This window comes from Rhinoraja longicauda, chromosome 8 (assembly GCF_053455715.1).
Source record: "Rhinoraja longicauda isolate Sanriku21f chromosome 8, sRhiLon1.1, whole genome shotgun sequence".
NCBI lineage: Eukaryota > Metazoa > Chordata > Chondrichthyes > Rajiformes > Arhynchobatidae > Rhinoraja > Rhinoraja longicauda.
In genome coordinates, this window is record NC_135960.1 from 10,085,015 (window position 1) to 10,111,975 (window position 26,961).

Sequence of the window (26,961 nt, forward strand, 5' to 3'; positions counted from 1 at the left end):
CTAGGAAATAGATTTAAACTTTAAAATGTGAATAACTTAAAAAATATAACACCAATTTCAATGAAACTTCTTCCATTAGCACCAAAGGGGCGACGGCGAGTAAGGTGGGCCTAAAATCATCACGCTATCGTGTACTGTTTTGGCTGTAGCTCAGGAACAAACAAACAAATGAGAGTTTTAATATATAGATATTTTGCAATATTTAAATATTAAATGTCAAAACAAATGCTTCTTGGTTTTAAATGAACTTCAAGAACTTGTATACACTGGAATTTAGAAGGATGAGAGGAGATCTTATCGAAACGTATAAGATTATTAAGGAGTTGGACACGTTAGAGGCAGGAAACATGTTCCCAATGTTGGGGGAGTCCAGAACAAGGGGCCACAGTTTAAGAATAAGGGGTAGGCCATTTAGAACTGAGATGAGGAAAAACTTTTTCAGTTAGAGAGTTGTGAATCTGTAGAATTCTCTGCCTCAGAAGGCAGTGGAGGCCAATTCTCTGAATGCATCCAAGAGAAAGCTGGATAGAGCTCTTAAGGATAGCAGAGTCTGAGGGTATAGGGAGAAGGCAGGAACGGGGTACTGATTGAGAATGATCAGCCATGATCACATTGAATGGCGGTGCTGGCTCGAAGGGCCGAATGGCCTCCTCCTGCACCTATTGTCTATTGTCTATAAGAATGTTCCAGGCTTTAATACCCGGTAATTTGTTTGCTGAACCGATTGTTTTGGTTCTCATTGTCCCTCTGACTGTACGAGATCTATCCAACTGCTCGGGTTCAGCTACACAGATACTGATCGCTTCTCATTCCACATCATTTTTAAATGTTGATCATACTCACCTCTGTCAATTCTTTAATTTACTCAGAGCGGCATCTCAACACAGTTCAATCATTTTCTCATTTGGCAGAATTTTCACTGGCCTGTGATCAATACTCTGATTTAACCTCTCTCTCAGCTACTGGTACTGAGAACAAACAACGAACAAGATTTTATCGTAAATTCTGTTGACTTTGGCACCAGATATAAAACGTATGGTTCAGTTTAGTTTACTTTAGAGATACAGTGCAGAACAGGCCCTTCGGCCGATCAAGTCCACCTCGACCAGCGAACCCTGCACACTAACACTATCCTACACACAATTTACAATTTTACTTACTCAGCAGGTCAGGCAGCATCTCTGGAGAGAAGGAATGGGTAACGTTTCGGGTCGAGACCCTTCTTCAGACTGATGCCAGGGGGGGGGGCGGGACAAAGAAAGGATGTAGTTGGAGACAGGAAGACAGTGAGAGAACTGGGAAGGGGGAGGGGAAGAGAGGGACAGAGGAGCTATCTAAAGTTGGAGAAGTCAATGTTCATACCACTGGGGTGTAAGCTGCCCAAGCAAAATATGAGGTGCTGTTCCTCCAATTTGCGGTGGGCCTCACTATGACACTGGAGGAGGCCCATGACAGAAAGGTCAGACTGGGAGTGGGAGGGGGAGTTGAAGTGCTCAGCCACCGGGAAATCAGGTTGGTTAAGGCAGACTGAGCGAAGGTGTTGAGCAAAACGATGGCCGAGCCTGCGTTTGGTCTCGCCGATGTAGAGAAGTTGACATCTGGAACAGCGGACACAATAGATGAGGTTGGAGGAGGTGCAGGTGAACCTCTGCCTCACCTGGAAAGATTTTTTGTGTCCTTAGATGGAGTCAAAGGTGGAAGGTAAAGGGTCAGGTGTGCATCTCCTGCGGTTGCAGGGGAAAGTGCCCGGGGAGGGGGTGGTTTGGGTAGGAAGGGACGAGTGGACCAGGGAGTTACGGAGGGAACGGTTTCAGCGGAAAGCAGAAAGGGGAGGGGATGGGAAGATGTGGCCAGTAGTGGGACCCTGTTGGAGGTGACTGAAATGTTGGAGGATGATTTGTTGGATACGCTGGCTGATGGGGTGAGAGATGTCAGATGCATATGTTAAAAAATCCAATAAAAGGATTTTTTTTTTAATCATATTCACAAAACTTACCATTCAACTTAAAGGTAATTGTGGCCATGATACAGGGGCTATCAGGACTCTTTTGTTCATGTGCACAAATAGCATTTGACTGTCGGAATGTTAGTGTGGAAATGAAATAGCTTTTAGCCTGAAATTGTCGACAGTCAAAATTGCTTAGATTTCAAAGGAAGGAAACATTTGAAGTAGTTCAATATCTTCTCTCAAAATTGAATTCCTGTCCAAGGTTACAGCTACATACAATAAAGTACACTCAATATCATTATTTCATTACGAAATAAATAAACGGTCTCATTTTCAATCAGCATTTCAATAAAATATGTGATTCTTTGTTTGCAAAGCGAGCTGAATGGTAGGAGAGAGAATATGACAGAACTAATGCATGTATCAGTTGAGAAAACCACTGTGGAGTTGGTACTTCTTTTGCCAGGGATGGTGGGTGTCAGTTTTAGCTTTAGTGAACTATCATCATATCATATCATATATATACAGCCGGAAACAGGCCTTTTCGGCCCTCCAAGTCCGTGCCGCCCAGCGATCCCCGTACATTAACACTATCCTACACCCACTAGGGACAATTTTTACATTTACCCAGCCAATTAACCTACATACCTGTACGTCAACTGTGATCTCATCCGAAAATCAATAGACTGCAGGTTCAAATTAAACTCATTGCAAAAATCTTAGACATCTCCCAGCACAGCTGCTCCTGGTGCTGTCTTTCAACAGTAAGGCAGCACAAAGGCGCAGCGGTAGAGTTGCTGCCTTACAGCGCCAGAGGCCCGGGTTTGATCCTGACTACCGGTTTTCTCCGGGATCTCCGGTTTCAATAGACAATAGACAATAGTTGCAGGAGTAGGCCATTCGGCCCTTCGGGCCAACACCACCATTCAATGTGATCATGGCTGATCATTCACAATCAGTACCCCGTTCCTGCCTTCTCCCCATATCCCTTTACTCCCTTAAGAACTCTAACTAACTCTCTCTTGAAAGCATCCAGAAAATTGGTCTCCATTGCCTTCTGAGGCAGAGAATTCCACAGATTTACAACTCTCTGACTGAAAAGGTTTTTTCCTCATTTCCGTTCTAAATGGCCTACCCCTTATTCTTAAACTGTGACCCCTGGTTCTGGACTCCCCCAACATTGGGAACATGTTTCCTGCCTCTAACATGTCCAATCCCTTCATAATCTTATATGTTTCAATAAGATCCCCTCTCATCCTTCTAAATTCCAACGCGTACAAGTCTCGTCACATCAGTCTTTCAACATACGACAGTCCCGCCATTCCGGGAATTAACCTAGTGAACCTACACTGCACGCCCTCAATAGCAAATTCCAAAGACGTACATGGTTGTCCATTAATTGGCTTTGGTAAAAATGTAAAATTGTCCCTCGTGCGTGTCAGGAAGTGTTAATGTGCGGGGATCGCTGGTCCTTTTATTCTGTGACTGTGCCCTCTGCCCCTAGACCCTCTTGCGAGTGTGTAGGATAGATATGGGCGATCGACGGTCGGTACGGACTCGGTGGGCCGAAGGGCCTGTTTCTGCGCTGTACCTCAAAACTAAACTAAACTATACTAAACTAAATTACATGAAGGCCTAAATGTTCCCCCACGTGGAATTAAAAGTGAAGAGGAATGGGCGAGTTGGGACGAAGGGACTGTTCCTACACTGTATGACTCTGTATAGCAGCCTCATCAGCTGAGTATCACCAGTATTTTTTGCTTTTATTATTGTTTTGTCCCGCCCCCCCCTGACATCAGTCTGAAGAAGGGTCTCGACCCGAAACGTCACCCATTCCTTCTCTCCTGAGATGCTGCCTGACCTGCCGAGTTACTCTAGCATTTTGTGAAATAAATACCTTCGATTTGTACCAGCATCTGCAGTTATTTCCTTACAAAACAAATGATGTGGTCATTATGTTGCCAGTCATGGGAATATATTGCATTCACGCTCTAAATTTACATGACTCAATGATGCCATTCCTTTTTCTCCAGAGATACCGCCTGACCCGCTGAGTTACTCCACCATTTCGTGCCTGTCATCCCAAATGCCTTTCCCTCTGAAGTCTGCCTCTGACAACTTTGAATCAAATGTGTGCGCATCATTCTCACACAAGATAAAACCTTGGCACTTGAAAGCGTAGACTGTGGCCATTACGAGAGATAATGTAATTAGCCGCCCACCATTCTGCATGCCTGATCGCTCCCACAAATGCCACTGACGTAGCGTAAAGACATTCAATGACTCAGTCTCCACTTTCTTTCTGCACCAGAAGATCCAAAACAATGTGAGAGAAGAACTGAAAGGTCGACACAAAATGCTGGAGTAACTCAGCGAGACAGGCAGCATCTCTGGAGAGAAGGAATGGGTGACGTTTCGGGTCGAGACCCTTCTTCAGACTGATGTCAGGGGAGTGGGCGGGACAGAGATAGGATGTAGTCGGAGACAGTAAGACTGGTGGGAGAACAGGGAAGGGGGAGGGGGTGGAGGAACTTATTGTTTTTCTTTCCTGCCTTACAGTAAATGGCTGACCATTATTCTTAGTTTTAGACTCCCCCATCAGGGAAATCATTCTCATAGCATATATGTGTAGGAAAGAACTGCAGACGCTGGTTTACACCGAAGATAGGCACAAAATGCTGGAATAAATCAGCGGGACAGGCAGCATCTCTGGAGAGAAGGAATAGATGGCGTTTCGGGTTGAGACCCTTCTTCAGACTGAAGGGTCTCGATCCGAAACGTCACCCATCCCTTCTCTCCGGAGATGCTGTCTGTCTCGCTGAGTTACTCCAGCATTTTGTGTCTATCTCATAACGTATACCCTGTCAGAGCTAAACAATTTTGAATCAATCTAGTCACCTGTCATTCTAAATTCCCAGAGAATATAAGCCTTTAACGCTATCAAAGTATTAGAGTTAATACCTGGCATTTTAGCTCAGAGATTAAGTCTAGTTATAGACAAATTGATACACCCCGATCAATCAGGCTTTATAGCTAAACGATATTCATTTTTCAACTTGAGACGCTTGTTTAATATAATTTATTCAAATAGACTATTAAATGAAGATTTAGCAATCATCTCGCTAGATGCTGAAAAAGCATTTGATCAAGTAGAATGGCCCTATCTTTTCTCAGTGATGGAAAAATTTCAACTAGGTGAAAATTTTTGTGCATGGGTGAAACTTTTATATACATCCCCAACAGCTAGAATATTAACTAATCAAATGCTGTCATCTAAATTTCATTTAGCTAGGGGTTGTAGACAAGGATGTCCACTATCACCACTTTTATTTGCCCTTATTATAGAACCACTTGCTGAGAGTATTAGATCAAATTCAGATATTCATGGCTACAACACTAAACATACAACCAATAAAATTTCTTTATATGCGGATGATGTATTAATATATATTACAAAGCCAGAAATTAGCATTCCGAATTTATTAAATCTCATAACTCAATTTGGTTCATTTTCAGGTTATAGAATTAACTGGTATAAAAGTGAAATTATGCCAATAATGGAGCATAATCCGGCCATACTTCAACAATTTCCTTTTAAAATTGCCTATGAAAAGTTTAAATATCTTGGAATTTACGTGACTAGGAAATATACTTCTTTATTTAAATCAAATTTTCCTCCTTTACTTGCTAAATTACACAGAAATATCCAATTTTGGAAAACACTTCCTATATCATTAGTTGGTCGTAGTAATGCTATAAAGATGATCTTTCTTCCACAGCTACTATATTTATTTCAAGCAATTCCGATCTATCTTCCAAAAAAGTTTTTTTAAAAAATTGATTCAATTGTCACTAATTTTATTTGGGACTACAAGACTCATAAAATAAATGAAAGACACTTATGTAAGTCTAAAATTAATGGAGGAATTGCTTTACCTAACTTTTTATTTTATTATTAGGCGGTTAATATTAAAAATATAACTTGCTGGTTGGATGATTCTGATCAACAACCGGATTGGTTAAAGATGGAGAAAGAGGCATGTTTACCATTCGATATTGGTGCGATCCTCTTAGCTCCAATAAATTTAAATAAAAAAACATATGGAGGTAATCCCATTATACATAGTGTTATCCGTACCTGGAAACAATTAAAGCTTACGTTAAAATTGAGTAAATTATCTGTTTTCCTTCCTATTGCGAATAATCCTTTTTTTAAACCGTCTGTCTTAGATAGAGGCTTTGCTCAATGGAAAAGTTATGGAATCAAAAGGGTGGGAGATCTTTATCATAAGGGAACTTTTCTTTCGTTTCAGGAGTTACAGCAGAAGTACGGATTACATGTTAATAATTATTTTAGATATTTACAACTTAGAGATTATGTAAAATCACACATGCAAGAATATAAGTTTAGAGGTCCAGAAGCACTTGATGTATGCCTGAATCGATATTATAATTCAAATAAATTAATATCCTTTATTTACAATACTCTCCTTGACACTGACATTCCGTCATCAGAATCTTATAGACGAGCATGGGAGGACGAATTGAATCAATTTATAATGCAAGATATATGGGATGAAAGCTTACAACATATACATCAATGTTCATTGAATACTAGACATTCCTTAATACAATTTAAAATAATACATAGATTACATTATTTGAAGACGAAATTAAATAGGATTTTTCCTAGTATCTCTCCTATTTGTGATAAATGTCAATTTCAAGAAGCTAATTTAACTCATATTTTCGTAACTTGTATAAAAATGCAAACTTCTGGTTGGAGATTTTTAAAATAGTTTCTAAAGTTATTAATAAAAAATTAGATACGGACCCAAAATTAATTATATTAGGATTATCAGAACATACTACAAATTTTACAGTAAGTCAGGTACATTTTCTTGATTATAGTCTAATAACTGCGAAAAAATTAATACTTAAATTTTGGAAAAAACCAATAACCCCCACAATTAAAATGTGGACTACGGAAATGACAGAGACCCTGCATTTGGAAAAAATAAGGTTTGCCTTAATCGACAAACCTGAGTTATTTAAAAAAAATATGGTCTCCATTTATTGAATTTTTAGAAAAGTAAATGGGTTTGGCACAGGACTAAAATAAAAAAATTTAAATTAAAAGTTGAAACTTGAGTTAGGGGTTGGATGTACAACTGTGGTTATTGTCTCCCGGATCTACTCCCTTTAATTTTTATTGTTAGATCCTTCTTTTTTTTTTTATTAACCCTCTTATTCTCTCTCCCCAAGTTTATAGTTTTTTATTTTTATTTTTACTTTCTCTCTTCAAAAATTTAAAAATTGAAGCTATGTAAGAACTTTGTAACAAATGTGTTTTTTCTTATTTCTATTTGTACATATGCTTTTCAAAAATAAAAAAAATAAAAAAAAATAAAAAAAAAATAAAAAAAGAGTTAATACCTGGCAGAACTAAACATGATTCAGGAATTCTCCTCCTCATTATTAGTGGTTCAGTGAAATTTAAATTAAAAAAAGCTTCTGCTCTTCTCAGATATTCTTTACTTGCCCTCCTTTTAGGTTAGTTTAGTTTATTATTGTGAAGATTGGTGATCATTTTCCAATGTTCTCTTGACTCTGGATCGGTTCCTGTGGAGTGGAGGGTAGCCAATGTAACTCCACTTTTTAAGAAAGGAGGGAGAAAGAAAACGGGGAATTTTCGACCAGTTCGCCTTACATCGGTAGTGGGGAAGTTGCTAGAGTCGATTATTAAAGATGTTATAGCAGGTCTCCTCTGCAGATGATGCAGACACACCTCACAAAAATTCAGGCATAAGTTGATAAGTGCCAAGTAACATTCACACTGTGAAAGAGCCAGATTATGACATTCTCCAACAATGGAAAACCTAACCATCGACCTTTGGTCTCCAATGGCATCGCCTTCAGTATGTCCCCTGTCTCAATATCCGAGACTTCAGCTTTGACCAAGAAACGCAACTGGATTTATTACTGATAAAATCTTTTGATTTTTTCTGGTCTTTTTACTTACTTGGAGAGAGAGTTTTGAGGTTTTAGAGAGATACAGCGTGGAAAAAGCCCCTTTGCTCTTCTGAGTCGTGCTGACCAGCAATCACCCCATACGCCAGTCCTACCCTACACGTGAGGGACAATTTATAGTTTTTACTGAAGCCAATAAACTTCACAAGTTCATAAGTAATAGGAGTAGAATTAGGCCACTCGGCCCATCGAGTTTACTCCGCCATTCAATCATGGCTGATCTCTCCCTCGAAATCCCATTCTCCTGCCTTCTCCCCATAACCCTTGACACCCGTTCTAATCAAGAACTTGTCTATCTCTGCTTTAAAAATATCCACTGACTTGGCCTCCACAGCCCTCTGTGGCAACGAATTCCACAGATTAACTACCTTCTGACTAAAGATGTTCCTCCTCACCTCCTTTCTAAAAGAGCACCCTTTAATTCTGAGGCTATGACCTCTGGTCCTAGACTCTCCCACCAGTGGAAACATTCTTTCCTCATCCACTCTATCTATGCCTTTCATTATTCTGTAAGTTTCAATCAAGTCCCCCCTCGACCTTCTAAACTCCAGTGAGTAGAGGCCCAGTGCTCTCAAACACTCATCATATGCCAACCCACTCATTCCTGGAATCATTCTTGTAAACCTCCTCTGGACCCTCTCCAGAGCCAGCACATCCTTCCTCAGATATAATAATAATAATAATAATGTATTTTATTTATATAGCGCTTTTCATATACTCAAAGACGCTTTACAGAGATTTAGAGAACATAGGGAAATTAATAAATAAATAAATAAATAAATAAATAAACGAGCAGAGAAAGGAGACAGAAGGTGAGGTGACCTTCAGTGGTTGAAGGCAGTACTGAACAGGTGAGACTTCAGCGATGTTTTGAATGTGGTGAGTGTGGAGGAGTCTCTAACGTTTTGGGGTAGTGAGTTCCATAGGGTGGGAGCAGCGATGGAGAAAGCCCTGTCCCCCCAGGATCTGAGTTTGGTCCGGATGTGGGGGGATAGGAGATTGGCAGCAGCAGAGCGGAGGGTGCAGGTGGGAGTGTGTCTGTGGAGGAGGTCGGTCAGGTAGGATGGGGCCAGGTTATGGAGGGCTTTGTAGGTTATGAGGAGGATTTTGTACTGGATTCTCTGGGGGATGGGGAGCCAGTGGAGTTTATAAAGGACGGGGGTGATATGGTCACGGATCGGGGTGTGGGTGAGTAGACGGGCAGCGGAGTTTTGAATGTATTGAAGTTTACTGATGATTTTTGAGGGTCCAAATTTGGAGTCCAAATTTGGAGTCCAAATTTGGAGTCCAAATTTGTTCACAGTACTGTCACTGTACTAGTTCCTCTTTGGAATATGGGAGGTAACATAGAAACATAGAAAATAGGTGCAGGAGTAGGCCATTCGGCCCTTCGAGCCTGCACCGCCATTCAATATGATCATGGCTGATCATCCAACTCAGTATCCCGTACCTGACTTCTCTCCATACCCCCTGATCCCTTTAGCCACAAGGGCCACATCTAACTCCCTTTTAAATATAGCCAATGAACTGGCCTCAACTACCTTCTGTGGCAGAGAATTCCACAGATTCACCACTCTCTATGTGAAAAAAAACTTTCTCATCTCGGTCCTAAAAGACTTCCCCCTTATCCTTAAACTGTGACCTCTTGTTCTGGACTTCCCCAACATCGGGAACAATCTTCCTGCATCTAGCCTGTCCAACCCCTTAAGAATTTTATATGTTTCTATAAGATAACTTATAGAACCGGAACAGTAACCGGAGCTCCTGGAGAAAACCCATGCGGTCACTGTGAAAACGTACAGACTCTGTACAGGCAGCACCCGTAGTCAGGATCGAACCCGGGTCTCTGACGTTGTAAGGCAGCAACTCTACAGCTGCGCCACCGTGCCACCATCCGCTCGTGCATTTCAATGAATTGTTTTCCCTCTTTGTGAATTTGGAGGTTGGGATTTAGATTAACGACTGTATCGAGCAATGTTTTATTTAGATTATGTAGCCCCCTTCTCCACAATAACCACATTGATCAACCACAAGCAGCCACAAGGTCATAAGGAATAGGAGTAGAATTTCAGCCATTCGGCCCATCAAGTCTACTCCACCATTCAATCATGGCTGATCTATCTCTCCCTCCTAACCCCATTCTCCTGCCTTCTCCTCATAACCTCTGACACCTGTACTAATCAAGAATCTATCTCTCTCTGCCTTAAAAATATCCATAGTCCTCTCTGGGACCATGGTGTCTTTTAAAAACAATTTCACCTTTAAGATCTGTTTAAAAATGTATTTTTAAAATTGTTTCTGCCACTCAATGTTTAATTCATAAAACAGTTTTAAAACAGTGATAGGAGCAGAATCAGGCCATTTGGCCCATCAAGTCCACCCCACCACTCAATCATGGCTGATCTATCGCTCCCCATTCTCCTGCCTTCTCCCCATAACCCGACACCCGTTCTAATCAAGACATCACTAAACCATACCCCCAAGCTTCAACATGCCCATGGATAAGGGTGGCACTATAATGTAGCTGGTAGAGCTGCTGTCTCACAGTGCCAGAGACTGGATTCAATCCTGATCACGGATGCTGTCCATGTGGAATTTGCACATTCTCCCCGTGACTGCATGGTTTTCCTTCAGGTGATCCCGGTTTCCACCCACATCCCAAAGATGTGCAGTTTTGTAGTTTAATTGGCTGCTGTATAATTGTGCCGAGTGTGTATTGGATGAGAAAGTGGGATAACCTAGAACTTGCGTGAAAGATTGATCGATGGTTGGCGTGGACTCAGTGGGCCGAACAGCCTGTTTCCAAGCCCTAGCTCCAAAAATAAAGCTAAAACTAAAGACCGTTTCTGTCCATTTCTGGAAATCAGCTGGGTGGAGGTAAATGGTCTGACACTGATAGGTGGCACGGTGGCGCTGTGGTAGAGTTGCTGCCACACAGCGCCAGAGACCCGGGTTCGATCCCGACCACGGGTGCTGTCTTTAAGGAGTTTGTATGTTCCCCCCGTCACCGGGTGCTCCAGTTTCGCCCCACACTCCAAAGACGTGCAGGATTGGATCTCAATTGGCTTCAGTAAAGATTGTAAATTGTCCCTAGTGTGTAGGATAGTGCTATTGCACGGGGATCGCTGTTTAACGTGGACTCGGTGGGCCGAAGGGCCTGTTTCGCGCTGCACCTCTAAACTAAACTAAACTGATGATGCCACACACACTTTATCCTCTTGAAGCCCTGGAATTGACTTGTTCACAACAACAAAATCTTACATAACAGGTCAGAATGCTTCTTTTTGTGAAATAACTTCTAATTAAATGCAAATTCCTTTCAGTTGTTGCAGCTGCAAATCAGTAAGGTTTTGAATTATTAGTTATTTCATTAACAATTTGCTTTCAGGGTGAATTCACATAAATTGGGTTTTATAACAAATGCTGATAACGATTTGTGCTTAACTTCCACTGGCAAATTGCATTGCACTCAGTCATTCAGTGAACATACCATAAAATTGTCACCAGGACTACACATCAAAATCTTTGCAGTAGTGAGCTATTGCATTTAAGCATTTGGTTTAGTTTAGGTTAATATTGTCACGTGTACCAAGATACAGTGAAAAGCTTTAATCTTCTAACCCCCCTCTCTAACTCCAGGTCCCTCAGATCGGCCGACTTGGGGCTATTCACTATCCCACGGTCTAGGCTTAAACTCAGGGGTGACCGCGCTTTTGCGGTTGCAGCTCCTAGACTGTGGAACAGCATCCCTCTCCCGATCAGAACTGCCCCCTCCATCGACTCCTTTAAGTCCAGGCTCAAAACATATTTCTACTCCCTAGCGTTTGAGGCTCATTGAGGAGGCGCTGTGAACTGTTTGCGTGCTACTGTATGTTTTCATTTTTTTTTCTATTGGAACCTAATCAAATGTACAGCACTTTGGTCAACGTGGGTTGTTTTTAAATGTGCTATACAAATAAAATTGACTTGACTTGACTTGACTTTAGTTTGCACGCTATCTAGTCAAAAATAAAGACTAATGCAATCAAGCCCTACACAGTGCAGAGGTAAAGGATAAAGAGTGCAGCAGTTAGTGCAAAGATATCACTTCTCATTTTCGCAGTAACTCCCGTGACTTGTATGATGCCCATACTTTACTTTAGTGATACAGCGCGGTAACAGGCCCTTCGGCCCACCTAGTCCGCGCCGCCCAGCGATCCCCGCACATTAACACTATCCTACACACACTGGGGACAATTTACAATTATACCAAGCCAATTAACCTACAAACCCATACGTCTTTGGAGTATGGGAGGAAACCGGAGATCCTGGAGAAAACCTGCACAGGTCACAGGGAGAAGGTACAAACTCCGTAACAGACAGCACCCATAGTCAGAATCGAACCCAGGTCTCTGACGCTTTGAGGCAACAACTCTACCGCTGCGCCACAGTGCCGCCTGGAAAGGACAATTAATAAAAATGAAGACCTTTACCTTGGTGGCTTGCACTTACTATATGAACATCCGTATACTTCAACTCTCATTCCTATTCTTCCGTGCGGATTCCATTCAAGGGGAACGAAACGAAGGAGTCTGGCTTTAATAGAATGCTCCAACTTGTGTCGCACAACGCCGTCAGCATTGGAGTTACCCACAAAGGCCTATTGAAGGAGAGAAAGAGATAAAAGAAATCAGACTGGATGCATTGTTGGAAAATAACTGCAGATGCTGGTACAAATCGAAAGTATCACTAAATGATGGAGTAACTCAGCAGGTCAGGCAGCATCTCTGGAGCGAGGGAATGGGTTGTAGGAAAAAAACTGCAGATGCTGGTACCAATCGAAGGTATCACTAAATGATGGTGTAACTCAGCAGGTCAGGCAGCATCTCTGGAGAGAAGGAATGGGTTGTAGGAAAATAACTGCAGATGCTGGTACAAATCGAAGGTATCACAAAATGCTGGGTCTCAACCCGAAACATCCCCCATTCCTTCTCTCCAGAGATGCTGCCTGACCTGCTGAGTTACTCCAGCATTTTGTGTTACAGACTTGAAGCATCAATGCCCGGCAACCAACTGAAGAGACCAGACTTTTAGTTTAGTTTAGTTTAGAGATACAGCGTGGAAACAGGCTCTTCGGCCCACCAAGTGCGCATTGATCAGCGATCCCCAGATATTAACACTATCCTACACCCACTTGAGACAATCTTACATTTTATACCAAGCCAATTAACCTACACACCTGTACGTCTTTGGAGTGTGGGAGGAAACCGAAGATCTCAGAGAAATCCCATGCAGGTCACGGGGAAAATGTACAAACTCCTTACAGACAGCAGCAGTAGTAGTCGGGATCAAACCTGGGTCTCTGGATCTTCATTGTGATCATGGCTGATCATCCACAATCAGTAACCCGTGCCTGCCTTCTCCCCATATCCCTTGATTCCGCTGGCCCCTAGAGCTCTATCTAACTCTCTTTTAAATTCATCCAGTGAATTGGCCTCCACTCCCTTCTGTAGCAGAGAATTCCACAAATTCACAACTCTCTGGGTGAAAAGCATCTTTCTCATCTCAGTTTTAAATTGTCTCCCCTTTATTCTTAGACTGTGGCCCCTGGTTCTGGACTCCCCCAACATTTGGAACATTTTTCCTGTATCTAGCTTCTCCAGTCCTTTTATAATTGTATACGTTTCTATAAGACCCCCTCTTATCTCAGTGAATTCCAGTGAAGACAAGTCCAGTCTTTCCAATCTTTCCTCATATGACAGTCCCGGGAATTAACTTCATGAACCTACGATGCACTGCCTCAATAGTAAGAATATCCTTCCTCAAATTTGGAGACCAAAACTGCACACAATACTCCAGAGGTGGTCTCACCAGGGCCCTGTAGAACTGCAGAAGGACCATTTTACTCCTATACTCAAATCCTCTCGTTATGAAAGCCAACATGCCATTAGCTTTCTTCACTGCCTGCTGTACCTGCATGTTTACTTTCAGTGACTGGTGTACAAGGACACCCAGGTCTCGTTGCACTTCCCTTTTTCCTAATCTAACACCATTGAGATAATAATCTGCCTCCTTATTCTTGCCGCCAAAGTGGATAACCTCACATTTATCTACATTATACTGTATCTACCATGCATCTGCCCACTCACTCAACCTGTCCAAGTCACCCTGAAACCTCCTAGCAACCTCTTCACAGTTCACACTGACACCCAGCTTTGTGTCATCTGCAAATTTGCTAGTGTTACTTTTAATTGTTTCTATGTTTCTATGTTTCTAATTCCATTTAGAACTGAGATGAGAAAAAACTTTTTCAGTCAGAGAGTTGTGAATCTGTGGAATTCTCTGCCTCAGAAGGCAGTGGGGGCCAATTCTCTGAATGCATTCAAGAGAGAGGTAGATAGAGCTCCTAAGGATAGCGGAGTCAGGGGGTATGGGGAGAAGTCAGGAACGGGGTACTGATTGAGAATGATCAGCCATGATCACATTGAATGGCGGTGCTGGCTCGAAGGGCCAAATGGCCTCCTCCTGCACCTATTGTCTATTGTCCATCATCTAAATCATTAATATTTATTGTAAATAGTTGTGGCCCCAGCACCAAGCCTTGCGGCACTCCACTCGCCACTGCCTGCCATTCTGACAGGGACCCGTTTATTCCTACTCTTTGTTTCCTGCCTGCCAACCAATTCTTTATCCATGTCAATACCCTACCCCCAACACCATGTGCTTTAATTTGGCCCATTAACCTCCTGTGTGGGACCTTATCAAAGGCTTTCTGAAAGTCCAGATACATTACATCCACTGGTTCTCCTTCATCCATTTTACTTGTCAAATCCTCAAAATAAATCCAGAAGATTAGTCAAGCAGGATTTCCCCCTCATAAATCCATGCTGGCTGAGCAATCCTTTTACCACTATCCAAATGCGACGCTATTACTTCTTTAATAATTGACTCCAGCATCTTCCCACCACCGTTGTCAGGCTAACTGGTCCCCGTTTTCTCTCTCGCTCATTTCTTGAAAAGTGGGATAACATTAGCTACCCTCCAATCCACAGGAACTGATCCTGAATCTATAGAACTTTGGAAAATGATCACCAATGCGTCCACTATTTCTAGAGCCACCTCCTTGAGTACCCTGGGATGCAGACCATCAGGCCCTGGGGATTTATCAGCCTTCAGTCCCATCAGTCTACCCAATACTATTTCTCACCGAATGCAAATTTCATTCAGTTCCTCTGTCTCCCAAGGACCCTCTGTCCTCCAGTACATCTGGGAGATTGTTTGTGTCCTCCTTAGTGAAGACAGAACCAAAGTACCTGTTCAACTCTTCTGCCATTTCCTTGTTACCTATAATAATTTCACCTGTTTCTGCCTTCAAGGGACCCACATTTGTCTTTACGAATCTTTTTCTCTTAACACACCTAAAGAAGCTTTTACTATCCTTCTTTATATTCTTGGCCAGCTTCCCCTCGTACTTCATCTTTTCACCCCGTATTGCCCTTTTTTGTTACCTTCTGTTGTCCTTTGTAAGTTCCCCAATCCTCTAGCTTCCCGTTACTCTTTGCGATGTTATACACCATTTCTTTTAGTTTTATTCCATCCCTAACTTCCCTTGTCAGCCACGGCTGCCTCTTACTCCCCTTAGAATCTTTCTTGCTCTTTGGAATGTGCCCATTTGTATTCAGCTATCAATGTAAACTGGAGCAAGAGCCAGCAATGCCACGTTGAGCATTCCATCTCAGAGTCAAGGGGTGGTGGATCCTATTAAAAACAGATTATGCACTCATTATCAGCATGTTCCTTGTGGGAGCTCGTTGTGCTCAAATTGCCTGTAGCTTTTTCTTGCATATCATCAGTGGCATCACTTCAAGAGCATTTTATCAGATCGTGAAGTACTCTGTGACGTTTTGAAGTTATGAATGTTGCCCGGAACATTGGGAGTCTGAAGAAGGGTCTCGACCCGAAGCGTAACCTATTCCTTTTCTCCAGAGATGCTGTCTGACCCGCTGAGTTACTCCAGCTTTTTATGCCTATATTGGGATTTACGCTTTTCCATACACATGATGGAATGCCTGAGTCGTTGACAGCTATGTGGTAAAAAAATACATCAGTTATTATGAAGTTATGGTGAAAAATTATGCATCAATACAAGTTCAGGTCCATCTCTTTTCAGGTCCAACGCATAAGAAACATTTGGACAGGTACACGAATAGGATAGTTTTCAGAGGGAAATGGGCCAAATACAGGCAGGTGGGACTACCTGTATGTTTGTCGACATACATTTGCCATAAAAGGTTGTGGTGGCCAAGTCAATTGATTTTTTTAAGGCAGAGATAGCTAGATTCTTCATTTGTACGGGTGTCAAGGGTTGTGGGGAGCAGGCAGGAGAATGGGGTTAGGAGGGAGAGATAGATCAACCACGATTGAATGGCGGAGTAGACTTGCTGGGCCGAATGGCCTAATTGTGCTCGTATCACTTATGAGCTTATGGACATGACATGGGCAAGTTGGCCCAAAGGCACTGTTTCCATGCTGTATAACTCTATGACTTCAACTCCACAGATACAAGCAAACATGATGTTCGGCACGATACAGCCACCTGTTGTTGAAATATTGATGCATTCATTCCATTGAAGCTTGGGTTCAAATGTCCTCTCTGTTAAGCAGCAAATTTCCTTTGGGCCAATTATGAAAATGAGCAGGAATTGTGGAGGCAGCCAGACAACCAGAGGGCAACATGGTGGCGTAGCGGTAGAGTTGCTGCTTTACAGCGCCAGAGACCCGGGTTCGATCCTGACTATGGGTGCTTGTCTGTACGGAGTTTGAACATTCTCCCGTGAACTGCGTGGGTTTTTTATGAAATCTTTGGTTTCCTCTCACACTCCAAAGACATACAGGTTTGCAGGTTAATTGGCTTGGTATAAATGTAAAATTGTCCCGAGTGTGTGTAGGATAGTGTGAGTGTGCGGGGATCGCTGGTCGGCGTGGACTCGGTGGGCCGAAGGGCCTGTTTCCGCACAGTGTATCTAAACACTAAACCCTAACATTTCAGATTGAAGACTATTCATCAGAAATATTGATTAGAATTGATTGAGAGGGAAACAATTTGATATGGAATTGAGGGGCAACATTTTCAAACAGAGGATGGTGGGTATATGGAATGAGCTGTCAGAGGAGATAGTTGAGGCAGGCACCATAACAAAATTTAAAAGGAATTTGGACAGATACATGGATAGGAAATGGGCATATGGGCCAAACGCAGGCAGGTGGGACTAGTGTAGATGGGGCATCTTGATCAACATGGGAAGGTTGGGCCAAAGAGCTTGTTTTAAAGCTATATGACTGTATGTCTCTATGATTGAATTAATTGAATGGGCGGCACGGTAGCGCAGCGGTAGAGTTATAAGAAAATAACTGCAGATGCTGGTACAAATCGATTTATTCACAAAATGCTGGAGTAACTCAGCAGGTCAGGCAGCATCTCGGGAGAGAAGGAATGGGTGACGTTTCGGGTCGAGACCCTTCTTCAGACTGATGTCGGGGGTGGGACAAAGGAAGGATATAGGTGGAGACAGGAAGATAGAGGGAGATCTGGGAAGGAGGAGGGGAAGGGAGGGACAGAGGAGCTATCTGAAGTTGGAGAAGTCAACGGTAGAGTTGCTGCTTTACAGCGAATGCAGCGCCGGAGACTCAGGTTCGATCCTGACTACGGGTGCTGCACTGTAAGGAGTTTGTACGTTCTCCCCGTGACCTGCGTGGGTTTTCTCCGAGATCTTCGGTTTCCTCCCACACTCCAAAGACGTACAGGTATGTAGGTTAATTGGCTGGGTAAATGTAAAAATTGTCCCTAGTGGGTGTAGGATAGGGATAGGGGATCGCTGGGCGGCACGGACTTGGAGGGCCGAAAAGGCCTGTTTCCAGCTGTATATATATGATATGATATGAATGAAAGATACAGCATGAAAGCAAGCCCTTCGACCCACAAAGATCACCCAGTTACTCCAGTCTTATGTTATCCCACTTTCACATTCACTCACGACATACTAGGGGCAATTTACAGAGCCATATAACCAACAACCTCGCACGTCTTTAGGATGTGGCACAGTGGCACGGCAGTAGAGTTGCTGCCGTACACAGCTAGAGACCCGGGTTCACCTACGGGTGCTATCTGTATGGAGTTTGTACGTTCTCCCTGTGACCACGTGGGTTTTCTCTGGGTGCCCCAGTTTCCTCCAAAGACGGACCAGTTGGTAGGTTAATTGGCTTCGGTTAAATTGTATATTGTCGTCCAGTGTGTAGGACAATGCTTGTGCAAGGGGTGATCGCTGATCGACACGGACTCGGTGGGCTGTTTCCGCGCTGCATCTCTAAAGTCTAAAGTTCAAAGACAGTGGAGCACCCAGAGAAATGCTCACAGTCACAGGAGGAACGTGCAAACTCCACACAGATAGCATCTGAGACCAGGATCGAACCTGGGTCCGTGACACAACAGCTCTACCAGCTGTGCCACTGTGTTCTGGTGGAAGTTTGCTGACTTAAGTTGCTAACTCTCGTCCTCTTTATACAGCGGCTGCCTGGCTGGCTCACCATTTCTGACATTTACTTCAGATTTCCAGCATCTGCAGTTTTCTTTAATTTTTAGATTAACCTTGAAAAATATGTGAGTTTCTAAATGTGACTGACCCTTTAAAACAATGAAATGATATAAAACCCGTTCAAAGATTAACATGAAACCAAAAATCATCAACACATCAAAACAATCAATTTAGTTTTCGTTTTTTTGATTTTGTTTCAATTTTAGAGATACAGCGCGGAAACAGGCCCTTCGGCCCACCGAGTCCGCGCCGACCAACGATCCCCGCACACTAGCTCTATTCTACACACTCTGAACAGTTTATAATCTTTACCGAAGCCAATTAACCTACAAACCTGTATGTCTTTGGAGAGTGGGAGGAAACCGGAGCATCCGGAGAATACCCACGCTGTCACGGGAAGAACGTACAAACTCTGTACAGACAGTATCCGTAGTCCGGATCTACATCTGACGTAGTCTACGTAGTCTGAAGAAGGGTCTCGACCCGAAACGTCACCCATTCCTTCTCTCCCGAGATGCTGCCTGACCTGCTGAGTTACTCCAGCATTCTGTGAATAAATGTCCAAATCTACATCGTCTATAGCGCTCTCAGGCAGCTGTGCCACCATGCCACCACTAACATTTAACAAATCTAAATTTACTAATGCCTGACAGAGTCCCTTGTAGCATATCCCCTCCACTGAAGTGAATAAGAAGCATTCTCAGAGAGATCATTTTGCCACAGGATGTTTGTATGGATTTTTGCTTTGCAGAATGAATGCAGCATTGCAGTCCCATGTTGAAACACGTGTCAGAGCACAGTCAGTAAACAGCAATGAGCTTCTGCCTAGAACAGTGGGATTTACACTTTTCTGTACGCATGATGGAACGCGCCAGCCGTTGAAAGTTACATGGAGTAAAATTATAATACCAACCTAGTCTCGACCCGAAACGTCACCCATTCCTTCTCTCCAGAGATGCTGCCCGTCCCGCTGAGTTACTCCAGCTTTTTGTGTTCATGCCCCTTCAAAATACAGGTCTATGTTTTGCCGAAGATATTGTGCAAAACACAAAGTGCTGGAGTAACTCAGCAGGCCAGGCAGCATCTCTGGAGATAAGGAATAGGTGATGTTTCGGGTTGTAACCTTTCTTCGGACAGTCTGTGGAGGAAACCAGAGCACCCAGAGGAAACCAACGCGGTCGCAAGGAGAACGTACAGACTCCACACAGACAGCACCCATAGTCAGGATCAAGCCCGGGTCTCTGGCGCTATAAGGCAGCAACTCTACCGCAGCGCCTTCCAGATGCTGCCTGACGTGCTGAGTACCTCCAACACTTTGTGTTTAGCTCAATATTCCAGTGTCCATGGTTTCTTGTGTCACCACCTATTGAATGCTAGCGACAAAAGATAGGAAAGGAAGGAGGCTAAAAATACAAGGTTAATTTGTGCAAGAATTTACCTCCGATACAAAACTTCAGGGGAATTATTTGTGTCAAACTATTTTGCATTAGATTCATCGATATACTAAAACTCTCTGTTTGGTTGTTTGTTCCTGAACTCCAGCCAAAACGGTACACGATAGCGCGACAGTTTTAGGCCCACCTTACTCACCGTCGTCCCTTTGGTGCTAATGGAAGAGGTTTCATTGAAATCGGTGTTATATTTTTAAAGTTATTCACATTTTAAAGTTTAAATCTATCTCCTAGGGAGGGAGGGGGTGAGGGAGGGAGGGAGGGAGGGGGAGGAGGGAGGATAAGGGGGGTTGAGGGGGATGGAGTGGGAGGAGGGGAAGGGGGGAGGGGAAGAGGGGGATGGGAGGGGAGGGGGAGGGGAGGGGGAGGGGAGGGGGAGGGGAAGAGGGGGATGGGAGGGGGAGGGGAGGGGGAGAGGTGGGGAGGAGGGAGGGAGGGGGTGGAGAGAGGGGGAGGGGAGGGGAAGGAGGAGAAGGGAGGGGGAGGGAGGAGGGAGGAGGGAGAGGGGTGGAGGGAGGATAAGGGGGGTAGAGGGGGATGGAGTGGGGGGAGGGAAAGAGGGGGAGGGGAGGGGGAGGGAGGGGTGAGGGGAAGAGGTGGGGAGGAGGGAGGAGGGGTGGAGAGAGGGGGAGGGGGAGGGGAAAGGGAGGAGAGAGGGGGTGGGAGGGGGAGGAGGGGATGGGAGGGGGAGGAGGGAGGGGGGGAGGGGGAGGGGGAGGGGGAGGTGGAGGGGGAGGGGGGGAGGAGACGGTGCTACACCAATGCAGGGTCGAACGGGTCCACTTGGTCTAGTGTTCTTTCAAGCTTAATTTCCTTCTTGTTATTTGACAGTAATAACTGCAAATGGGAAGACACCATAAAATACATTGTTTTTGTATTCGTTTGCACTGGCAGGTTTATCCCTAATTCTCCGGAACATTTATAACCAATTGCTGTCCAATGGGTATCTGGGGGCCACATCTCGGTGAAGAGGAAAAATCGAAAAGGAAAAGAAAACGTCGCAGACGCTGAAAATCCAAATTAAAACAGAAATGCTGGAGGCGTTTGTCAGATCAGGCTGGATCGTGGCAAAACGAAGGCAGATGGGTGAAGAAGGCAGAGCAGTTTCAATTTTAATCATATTGATTTACAGTTTTAACATGACGTAGGTGAGGCCGCATTTGGAGTCCAGATGGTCCTCAACTTACGATGCTTCGACTTACGATGTTTCGCCTTTACGATGGTGCGACAGCTGGGCAACAGCAGCGACCCGCATCTCGCTTCTGGTCACGTGATCAGGAGTATTAAACACGTTTTCGACTTACAATATTTTCGGTTCACGATGGGATTATCGGAATGTAACCCCATCGTAAATCGAGGAGCAACTGTATTGTGTTCAGTTTTGGTCACCCTCCGATGGGAAGGGTGTTGTTAAAGCTGGAAAGAGTGCAGAGAAGATTTACAGGGATGTTCATAAGTTCTAGAAGCAGAATGAGGCCAATTGGGCCCATCAAGTCTACCCCGCCATCCAATCATGGCTGATCTATCTCTCCCTCCTAACCCCATTTTCCTGCCTTCTCCACATAACCCCCGACACCCGTATCAATCAAGAATTTGTCAATCTACGCCTTAAAATTATCCGTTGACTTGGTCTGCACAGCTGTCTGTGGTAGTTAATTCCACAGATTCACCACGCTTTGACTAAACAAAATCCTCCTAATCTCCTTTCTAAAGGTACGCCCTTTTATTCTGAGGCTACGGCCAGGATGCTGTCAGGACTTGAGGCTCTGAGCTGTCGGGAGAGGTTGAGCAGGAGAGGACTTGCTGTCTCTGAGCACAGGAAGCTAAGGGGTGATCTTCTCGAGGTGTATCATATCATGAGGGGAATTGATAGGGTGCATGCACGGTCTTTTACCCAGGATAGGAGAATCAGAAATTAGAAGATGTAGGTTTAAGGTGAGAGGGGAAATTAGCCTGTGGGGCAACTTATTCACTCAGAGCATGGTGGAGATATGGGACGAGCTAACCCGAGGTGGTAGATGAAGCAGGTACAATAGCAACGGTTGGATGCATTCTTGGATGGGTACATGGATGGGAAAGGGTTAGAGGGATATAGGCCAAATGGGTCTGGCCAAAGATACTAGAGGAGCAAGATGGACCACTCTGTTGAAATCGCCTAGTACGCAAAGGAGCGGAACGTCCACCATTTTAGTAGGCAAAACCAGCCATTCGCTATGCCTCTCGCAGTGTAATCAGTGTTTTGGGGCAACAGTATGTGTGATGATACCATAAAAATGCAGAATATATCTCATCTATCAATTCACAGATTTTTGTTATTTTTCTCCTTAAATGTTTCTGCAAGTTTCTGCCGACTAAAATGGCGCCATGACACACTACGGTTTTTAGGGTCGAGTGGTCTATCCTGCTCTGCTCTATTATCTTTGGGTCTGGCTTAGATAGCATCTCGGTCAGTACGGACGTGTTGGGCCGAGTGGCATGCTTCTGCGCTTGATGACTATGGTAGCCAGTGCCATCTTCCTCACTACCGTGTGCTGGGGCAGCAGGGCGAAGGCCACAGACACCAATAGAATTCACAAACTCATCAGGAAGGCTGGCTCCGTCATGGGGGCGGAGTTGGATTCATGTGAGGTGGTCTTGGAGCATTCTGAACAATGCAGCTCACCCCCTCCATGACACACACTGGTCAACCTGAGGAGCACCTTCAGCAACAGACTGGCTCCACCAAGATGGAGGACAGACGCCGCAGGAGATCCTTCTTCCCCGTGGCTATCAAACTGTACAACTCCTCCCCCTTCTGTCGTGGGGTAGACTGAGTCTGAGACTGACTCCTCCCCCCAATCTTTTCCACTCGTCACTTCAATTTCAAGTTTCATGTATTTTGTGTTTTTATGACCGTTGGCAGATCAATTTCCCTCTTGGGATAAATAAAGTTCTATCGTACAGTATCAAATCGTATTGTATCATATATGACTCTATTAATGAGAAAAAGCAAGGCAAATTCAAAATGTTTATCCCATCTGCCACAACAGGATTTGTACTAATATCCCTTTATCAATAATCCATGCATTTTACTGTTCGTCTATTAACACACAACCATTTTGCAACCAGAATCCTTTGCCTTTTGTTAAAACTATTTAACAGCTCAGGATTACTTTTGTTTTCTTGCATTTAGAGCTCACAGGTGGATCAAGATTGAATTATCTGCCTGCGGAATAATTTTCCAGTCTCGTAGAGCGCATGTAAGATGATCAGAACATCCAATTTATTTGTATACAAAAGAAATGCAGTGGCAAACAGTACATCTGTGATTATTCGATCAAAACTAAGGATTTAATAAAAAAGTGCTGAACGCATCAGGAAACGATTTCAGGAGAGTAAACACAATCTCATGCGGATGTTAATAATTTATTTTAATGTTATTACTATTAGTTCTCCGTCTCTCCTGGGTGCAGTCGAGTGGAAATGAATTTCTAGGCAAGTGGTTCTTGTGTTTTCTCAACCACATTTGCTTAATGTGCATGAACAATTGTTCGAAGGTTTAACATAGAGAACATAGAAAATAGGTGCAGGAGTAGGCCTTTCGGCCCCTTCGAGCCAGCACCGCCATTCAATATGATCATGGCTGATCACCCAAAATCAGTACCCCGTTCCTGCTCTCTCCCCATATCCCTTGATTCCATTGGCAGAGAATTCCACAGACCAACACAGATTAAAAATCCACCTGCCATATTCGGTACGATTTCAGAGTTTTCCTTAAGGCTGGACTGCTTATATTGATTCCCATTTATCGATGCCAATTTTCATGTTTATCTAAACACTAAGGCTTCTAAATATGCCATTTACCAACCCTCTTTGTCATCTGTTCTCATGTCTTCTATCAATTTATATCTCCTGTCTTCCATTCTGAATCTGTGGAACTCCCTGCCACAGAAGGCAGTGGAGGCCAATTCACTGGATGTTTTCAAGAGAGAGTTAGATTTAGCTTTTAGAGCTAAAGGAATCAAGGGATTTGGGGAGAAAGCAGGAACGGGGGTACTGATTTTGGATGATCAGCCATGATCATATTGAATGGCGGTGCTGCTCGAAGGAGCAAATGGCCTACTCCTGCACCTATTTTCTATGTTTCCATTCTGTCACATACTTTCTCTTGTTTTTTTAACTTCCTCTGCCATATTAAAACCTATTTTATCTATGATATTCCCCAGGTCAGATAAGAGGACATAGGACCAGCGATCATAGGTTTAAGGTGAGGGAGGGAAATAATTAGTAGGAACCTGAAGGGCAATTCTGTTTTAGATAAACGGTGGGAGGTATATAGGACAAGCTACTGGAGGAGTTAGTTTAGTTCAGTTCAGTTCAGAGATGCAGCCTGGAAACAGGCCCTTCGACCCACCGAGCCACCGAGCCCGCGCCGACCAGCGATCACCCTATACACTAGCACTATCCCACACACGAAGGACCATTTACAATTTACAGAAGCCAATTAACCTACAAACTTCGGAGTGTGAGACAAAACCGGAGATCCCGGAGAAAACCCATGAGGCCACAGGGAAAACACACAAATTCCCTACAGACAGGCACCCATAGTCAGGATCGAACCCGGGTCCCTGGCGCTGCAAGGCAGCAACTCTACCGCTGCGCCACCATGCTGCCCAGTTGAGGCATTTGGACAAGTTCATGGATACAACTCCAAAGACGTACAGGTATGTAGGTTAATTGGCTGGGTAAATGTAAAAGTTGTCCCTAGTGTGTGTAGGATGGTGTTAATGTACGGGAATCGCTGGGCGGCACGGACTTGGAGGGCCGAAAAGGCCTGTTTCCGGCTGTATATATATATGATATATATATATATATATATATATATATATATATATATATGATAGGGTAGGATATGGGCACATGCAGGCAGGTGAGTCTAGTGTAGATGGGGCATGTTGTCAGCAAGGGCAAGTTGGACTGAAGGGCCTGTTTCCATGCCGTGTGACTCTATGACGCTGCAAGATAACAGATTATCAACCTCTGTTTCTCTCAGAAGTGACCTGCTAAAATGTTCCAGGTCTTTATATCCTTACTGCAGAATTCCAGCGTCCACAGATTTCTCCTTTAGATTTGTTTCGCTTTGTCTTTTCATGTTCATATTGAACAATGAAGCTGTATTTAATTTCCTACTTTTCATGCTGCTGTCAGGAAAATTACATGGGGCATCTGCAAAAAGCTGCTATAATGCTGAAAACTTTAAACTGGGACATTGTGCAAAAACCTTCCACTACATTAATATTACATCAAATAAGGGTATGCTGCTTCAATTATGTACAACTATAATCATTATGTCCAATTAATAATAAAGCATTAGTTTTAGTACAATCAGTACTAAAGCATTAGTACAATCAGTTTATTCATGATATATGGAGAATTTTAATATTAAATCTTTTCATCATGGCGCCTTACAGCGCCGGAAACCCGGGTTCAATCCCGACTACAGGTGCTGTACATAGGGAGTTTGTACATTCTCCCCGTGACCGCATGGGTTTTCTCCGAGATCTTCGGTTTCTCTCCCACTCTCCAAAGATGTACAGGTTTGTAGTTTAATTGACTCGGTGGACGAAGGGCCTGTTTCTGCACTGTATCTCTAAACTAAACTAAAAAACACAGGTGATAGAATAGATTTACGGTAAAGGAGGAAAGACTTAATGGGAAACTGAAGGGTAACTTCTTTACATAAAGGGTTGTAGGTAGATAGAACGAGCTGGTAGAGGAGGTAGTTGAGGCACGTAGTATCGCAAGATTTAAGAAACTTTCAGACAGGTACATGGATATGACAGGTTTAGAGCGATATAGGCCCAATATAGGGAACAGCATCCCTCTCCCCATCAGAACTGCCCCCTCCATCGACTCCTTTAAGTCCAAGCTCAAAACCTATTTCTACTCCCTAGCGTTTGAGGCCCATTGAGGAGGCGCTGTGAACTGTTTTATATGTGCTGTTATGTTTGTGTGCTACTGTATGTTTCTTTTTTTTTTTCCTTAGTACCTAATCAGATGTACAGCACTTTGGTCAACGTGGGTTGTTTATAAATGTGCTATACAAATAAAATTGACTTGACTTGACTTGAATGCAGGCAGGTGGGACGAGTGTAGAAGGGACATGTTGGTCGGTGTGGGCAAGTTGGGCCAATGGACCTGATACCACGATGTACGACTCTATGACTCAATGTAATTTTATTTTTGAATGAAAGGCACTAACAGTTTCTACCTGGTAATGTCAGTGCTTTTTATTTCTTCAAAATCTGTAATTTTACACTTTATTTAAAGAAACTCTACTGCCATTTTAACTACAAGTGAATTGATAAAGAAATCCTAGAAATAGCTTTGAAATTGGCCTCACGTCTGTTTAAAGATGTCCAATTTTAACCTGTTAAATTTAAGAGCCACTCAATGTCATTGATCATCAGCTCAGCAGTTTACAAGCTACAGTTTGAAGGGGAGGAAAAGAAACAAAACAAATCTCTGTCACGCACAAAGCAGGGGAAGAGAGATAAGGGGATGAAACGACCAGAGATGCAGAGTCGTGGCATCTGAAATAAAAAGATACGGAGGTTCATTGTTCACCTGTGACCTCCCAGTAAATCCAGTGTTAATGAAAGGTTGCAAACAAAATGTTATCTCGGCTTTCTCTTGACACGTCTGTGTATTTGCAGTACTTTGTCACGTATCTGTCACATTATCTCCCTCGTAGTAAGCTGGTTAAGCTGCAGAGTTATGAGATGTTATCCTGTCGAAAATGGGATTGTAATTCTGTGGCTGAAATTGTGTCTTCCTTTCATCGTTGCATGGTCAGAAATTATAATGACTTCAGATAAACAGCACATGAAATTTTATTTGTCCGAGAAAAAGCAATCAGTAACTTCGTCCACATGTTGGATGATATAGGTAGTATAAGAAAATAACTGCAGATGCTGGTACA

The 26,961-nt window shown here is 43.5% G+C and overlaps 1 protein-coding gene across 1 annotated transcript in view; it reads right to left on the reverse strand.

Annotated features, from left to right (window-relative positions):
- The window catches only part of LOC144595738 (contactin-associated protein-like 5), a 644,436-nt gene that overhangs the window by 411,791 nt on the left and 205,684 nt on the right, over positions 1–26,961 (reverse strand). The window contains exon 4 of the mRNA XM_078403317.1: positions 12,470–12,617. Coding sequence (XP_078259443.1) covers positions 12,470–12,617 — 148 coding nt within the window. The remainder of the gene's footprint in view (positions 1–12,469; positions 12,618–26,961) is intronic.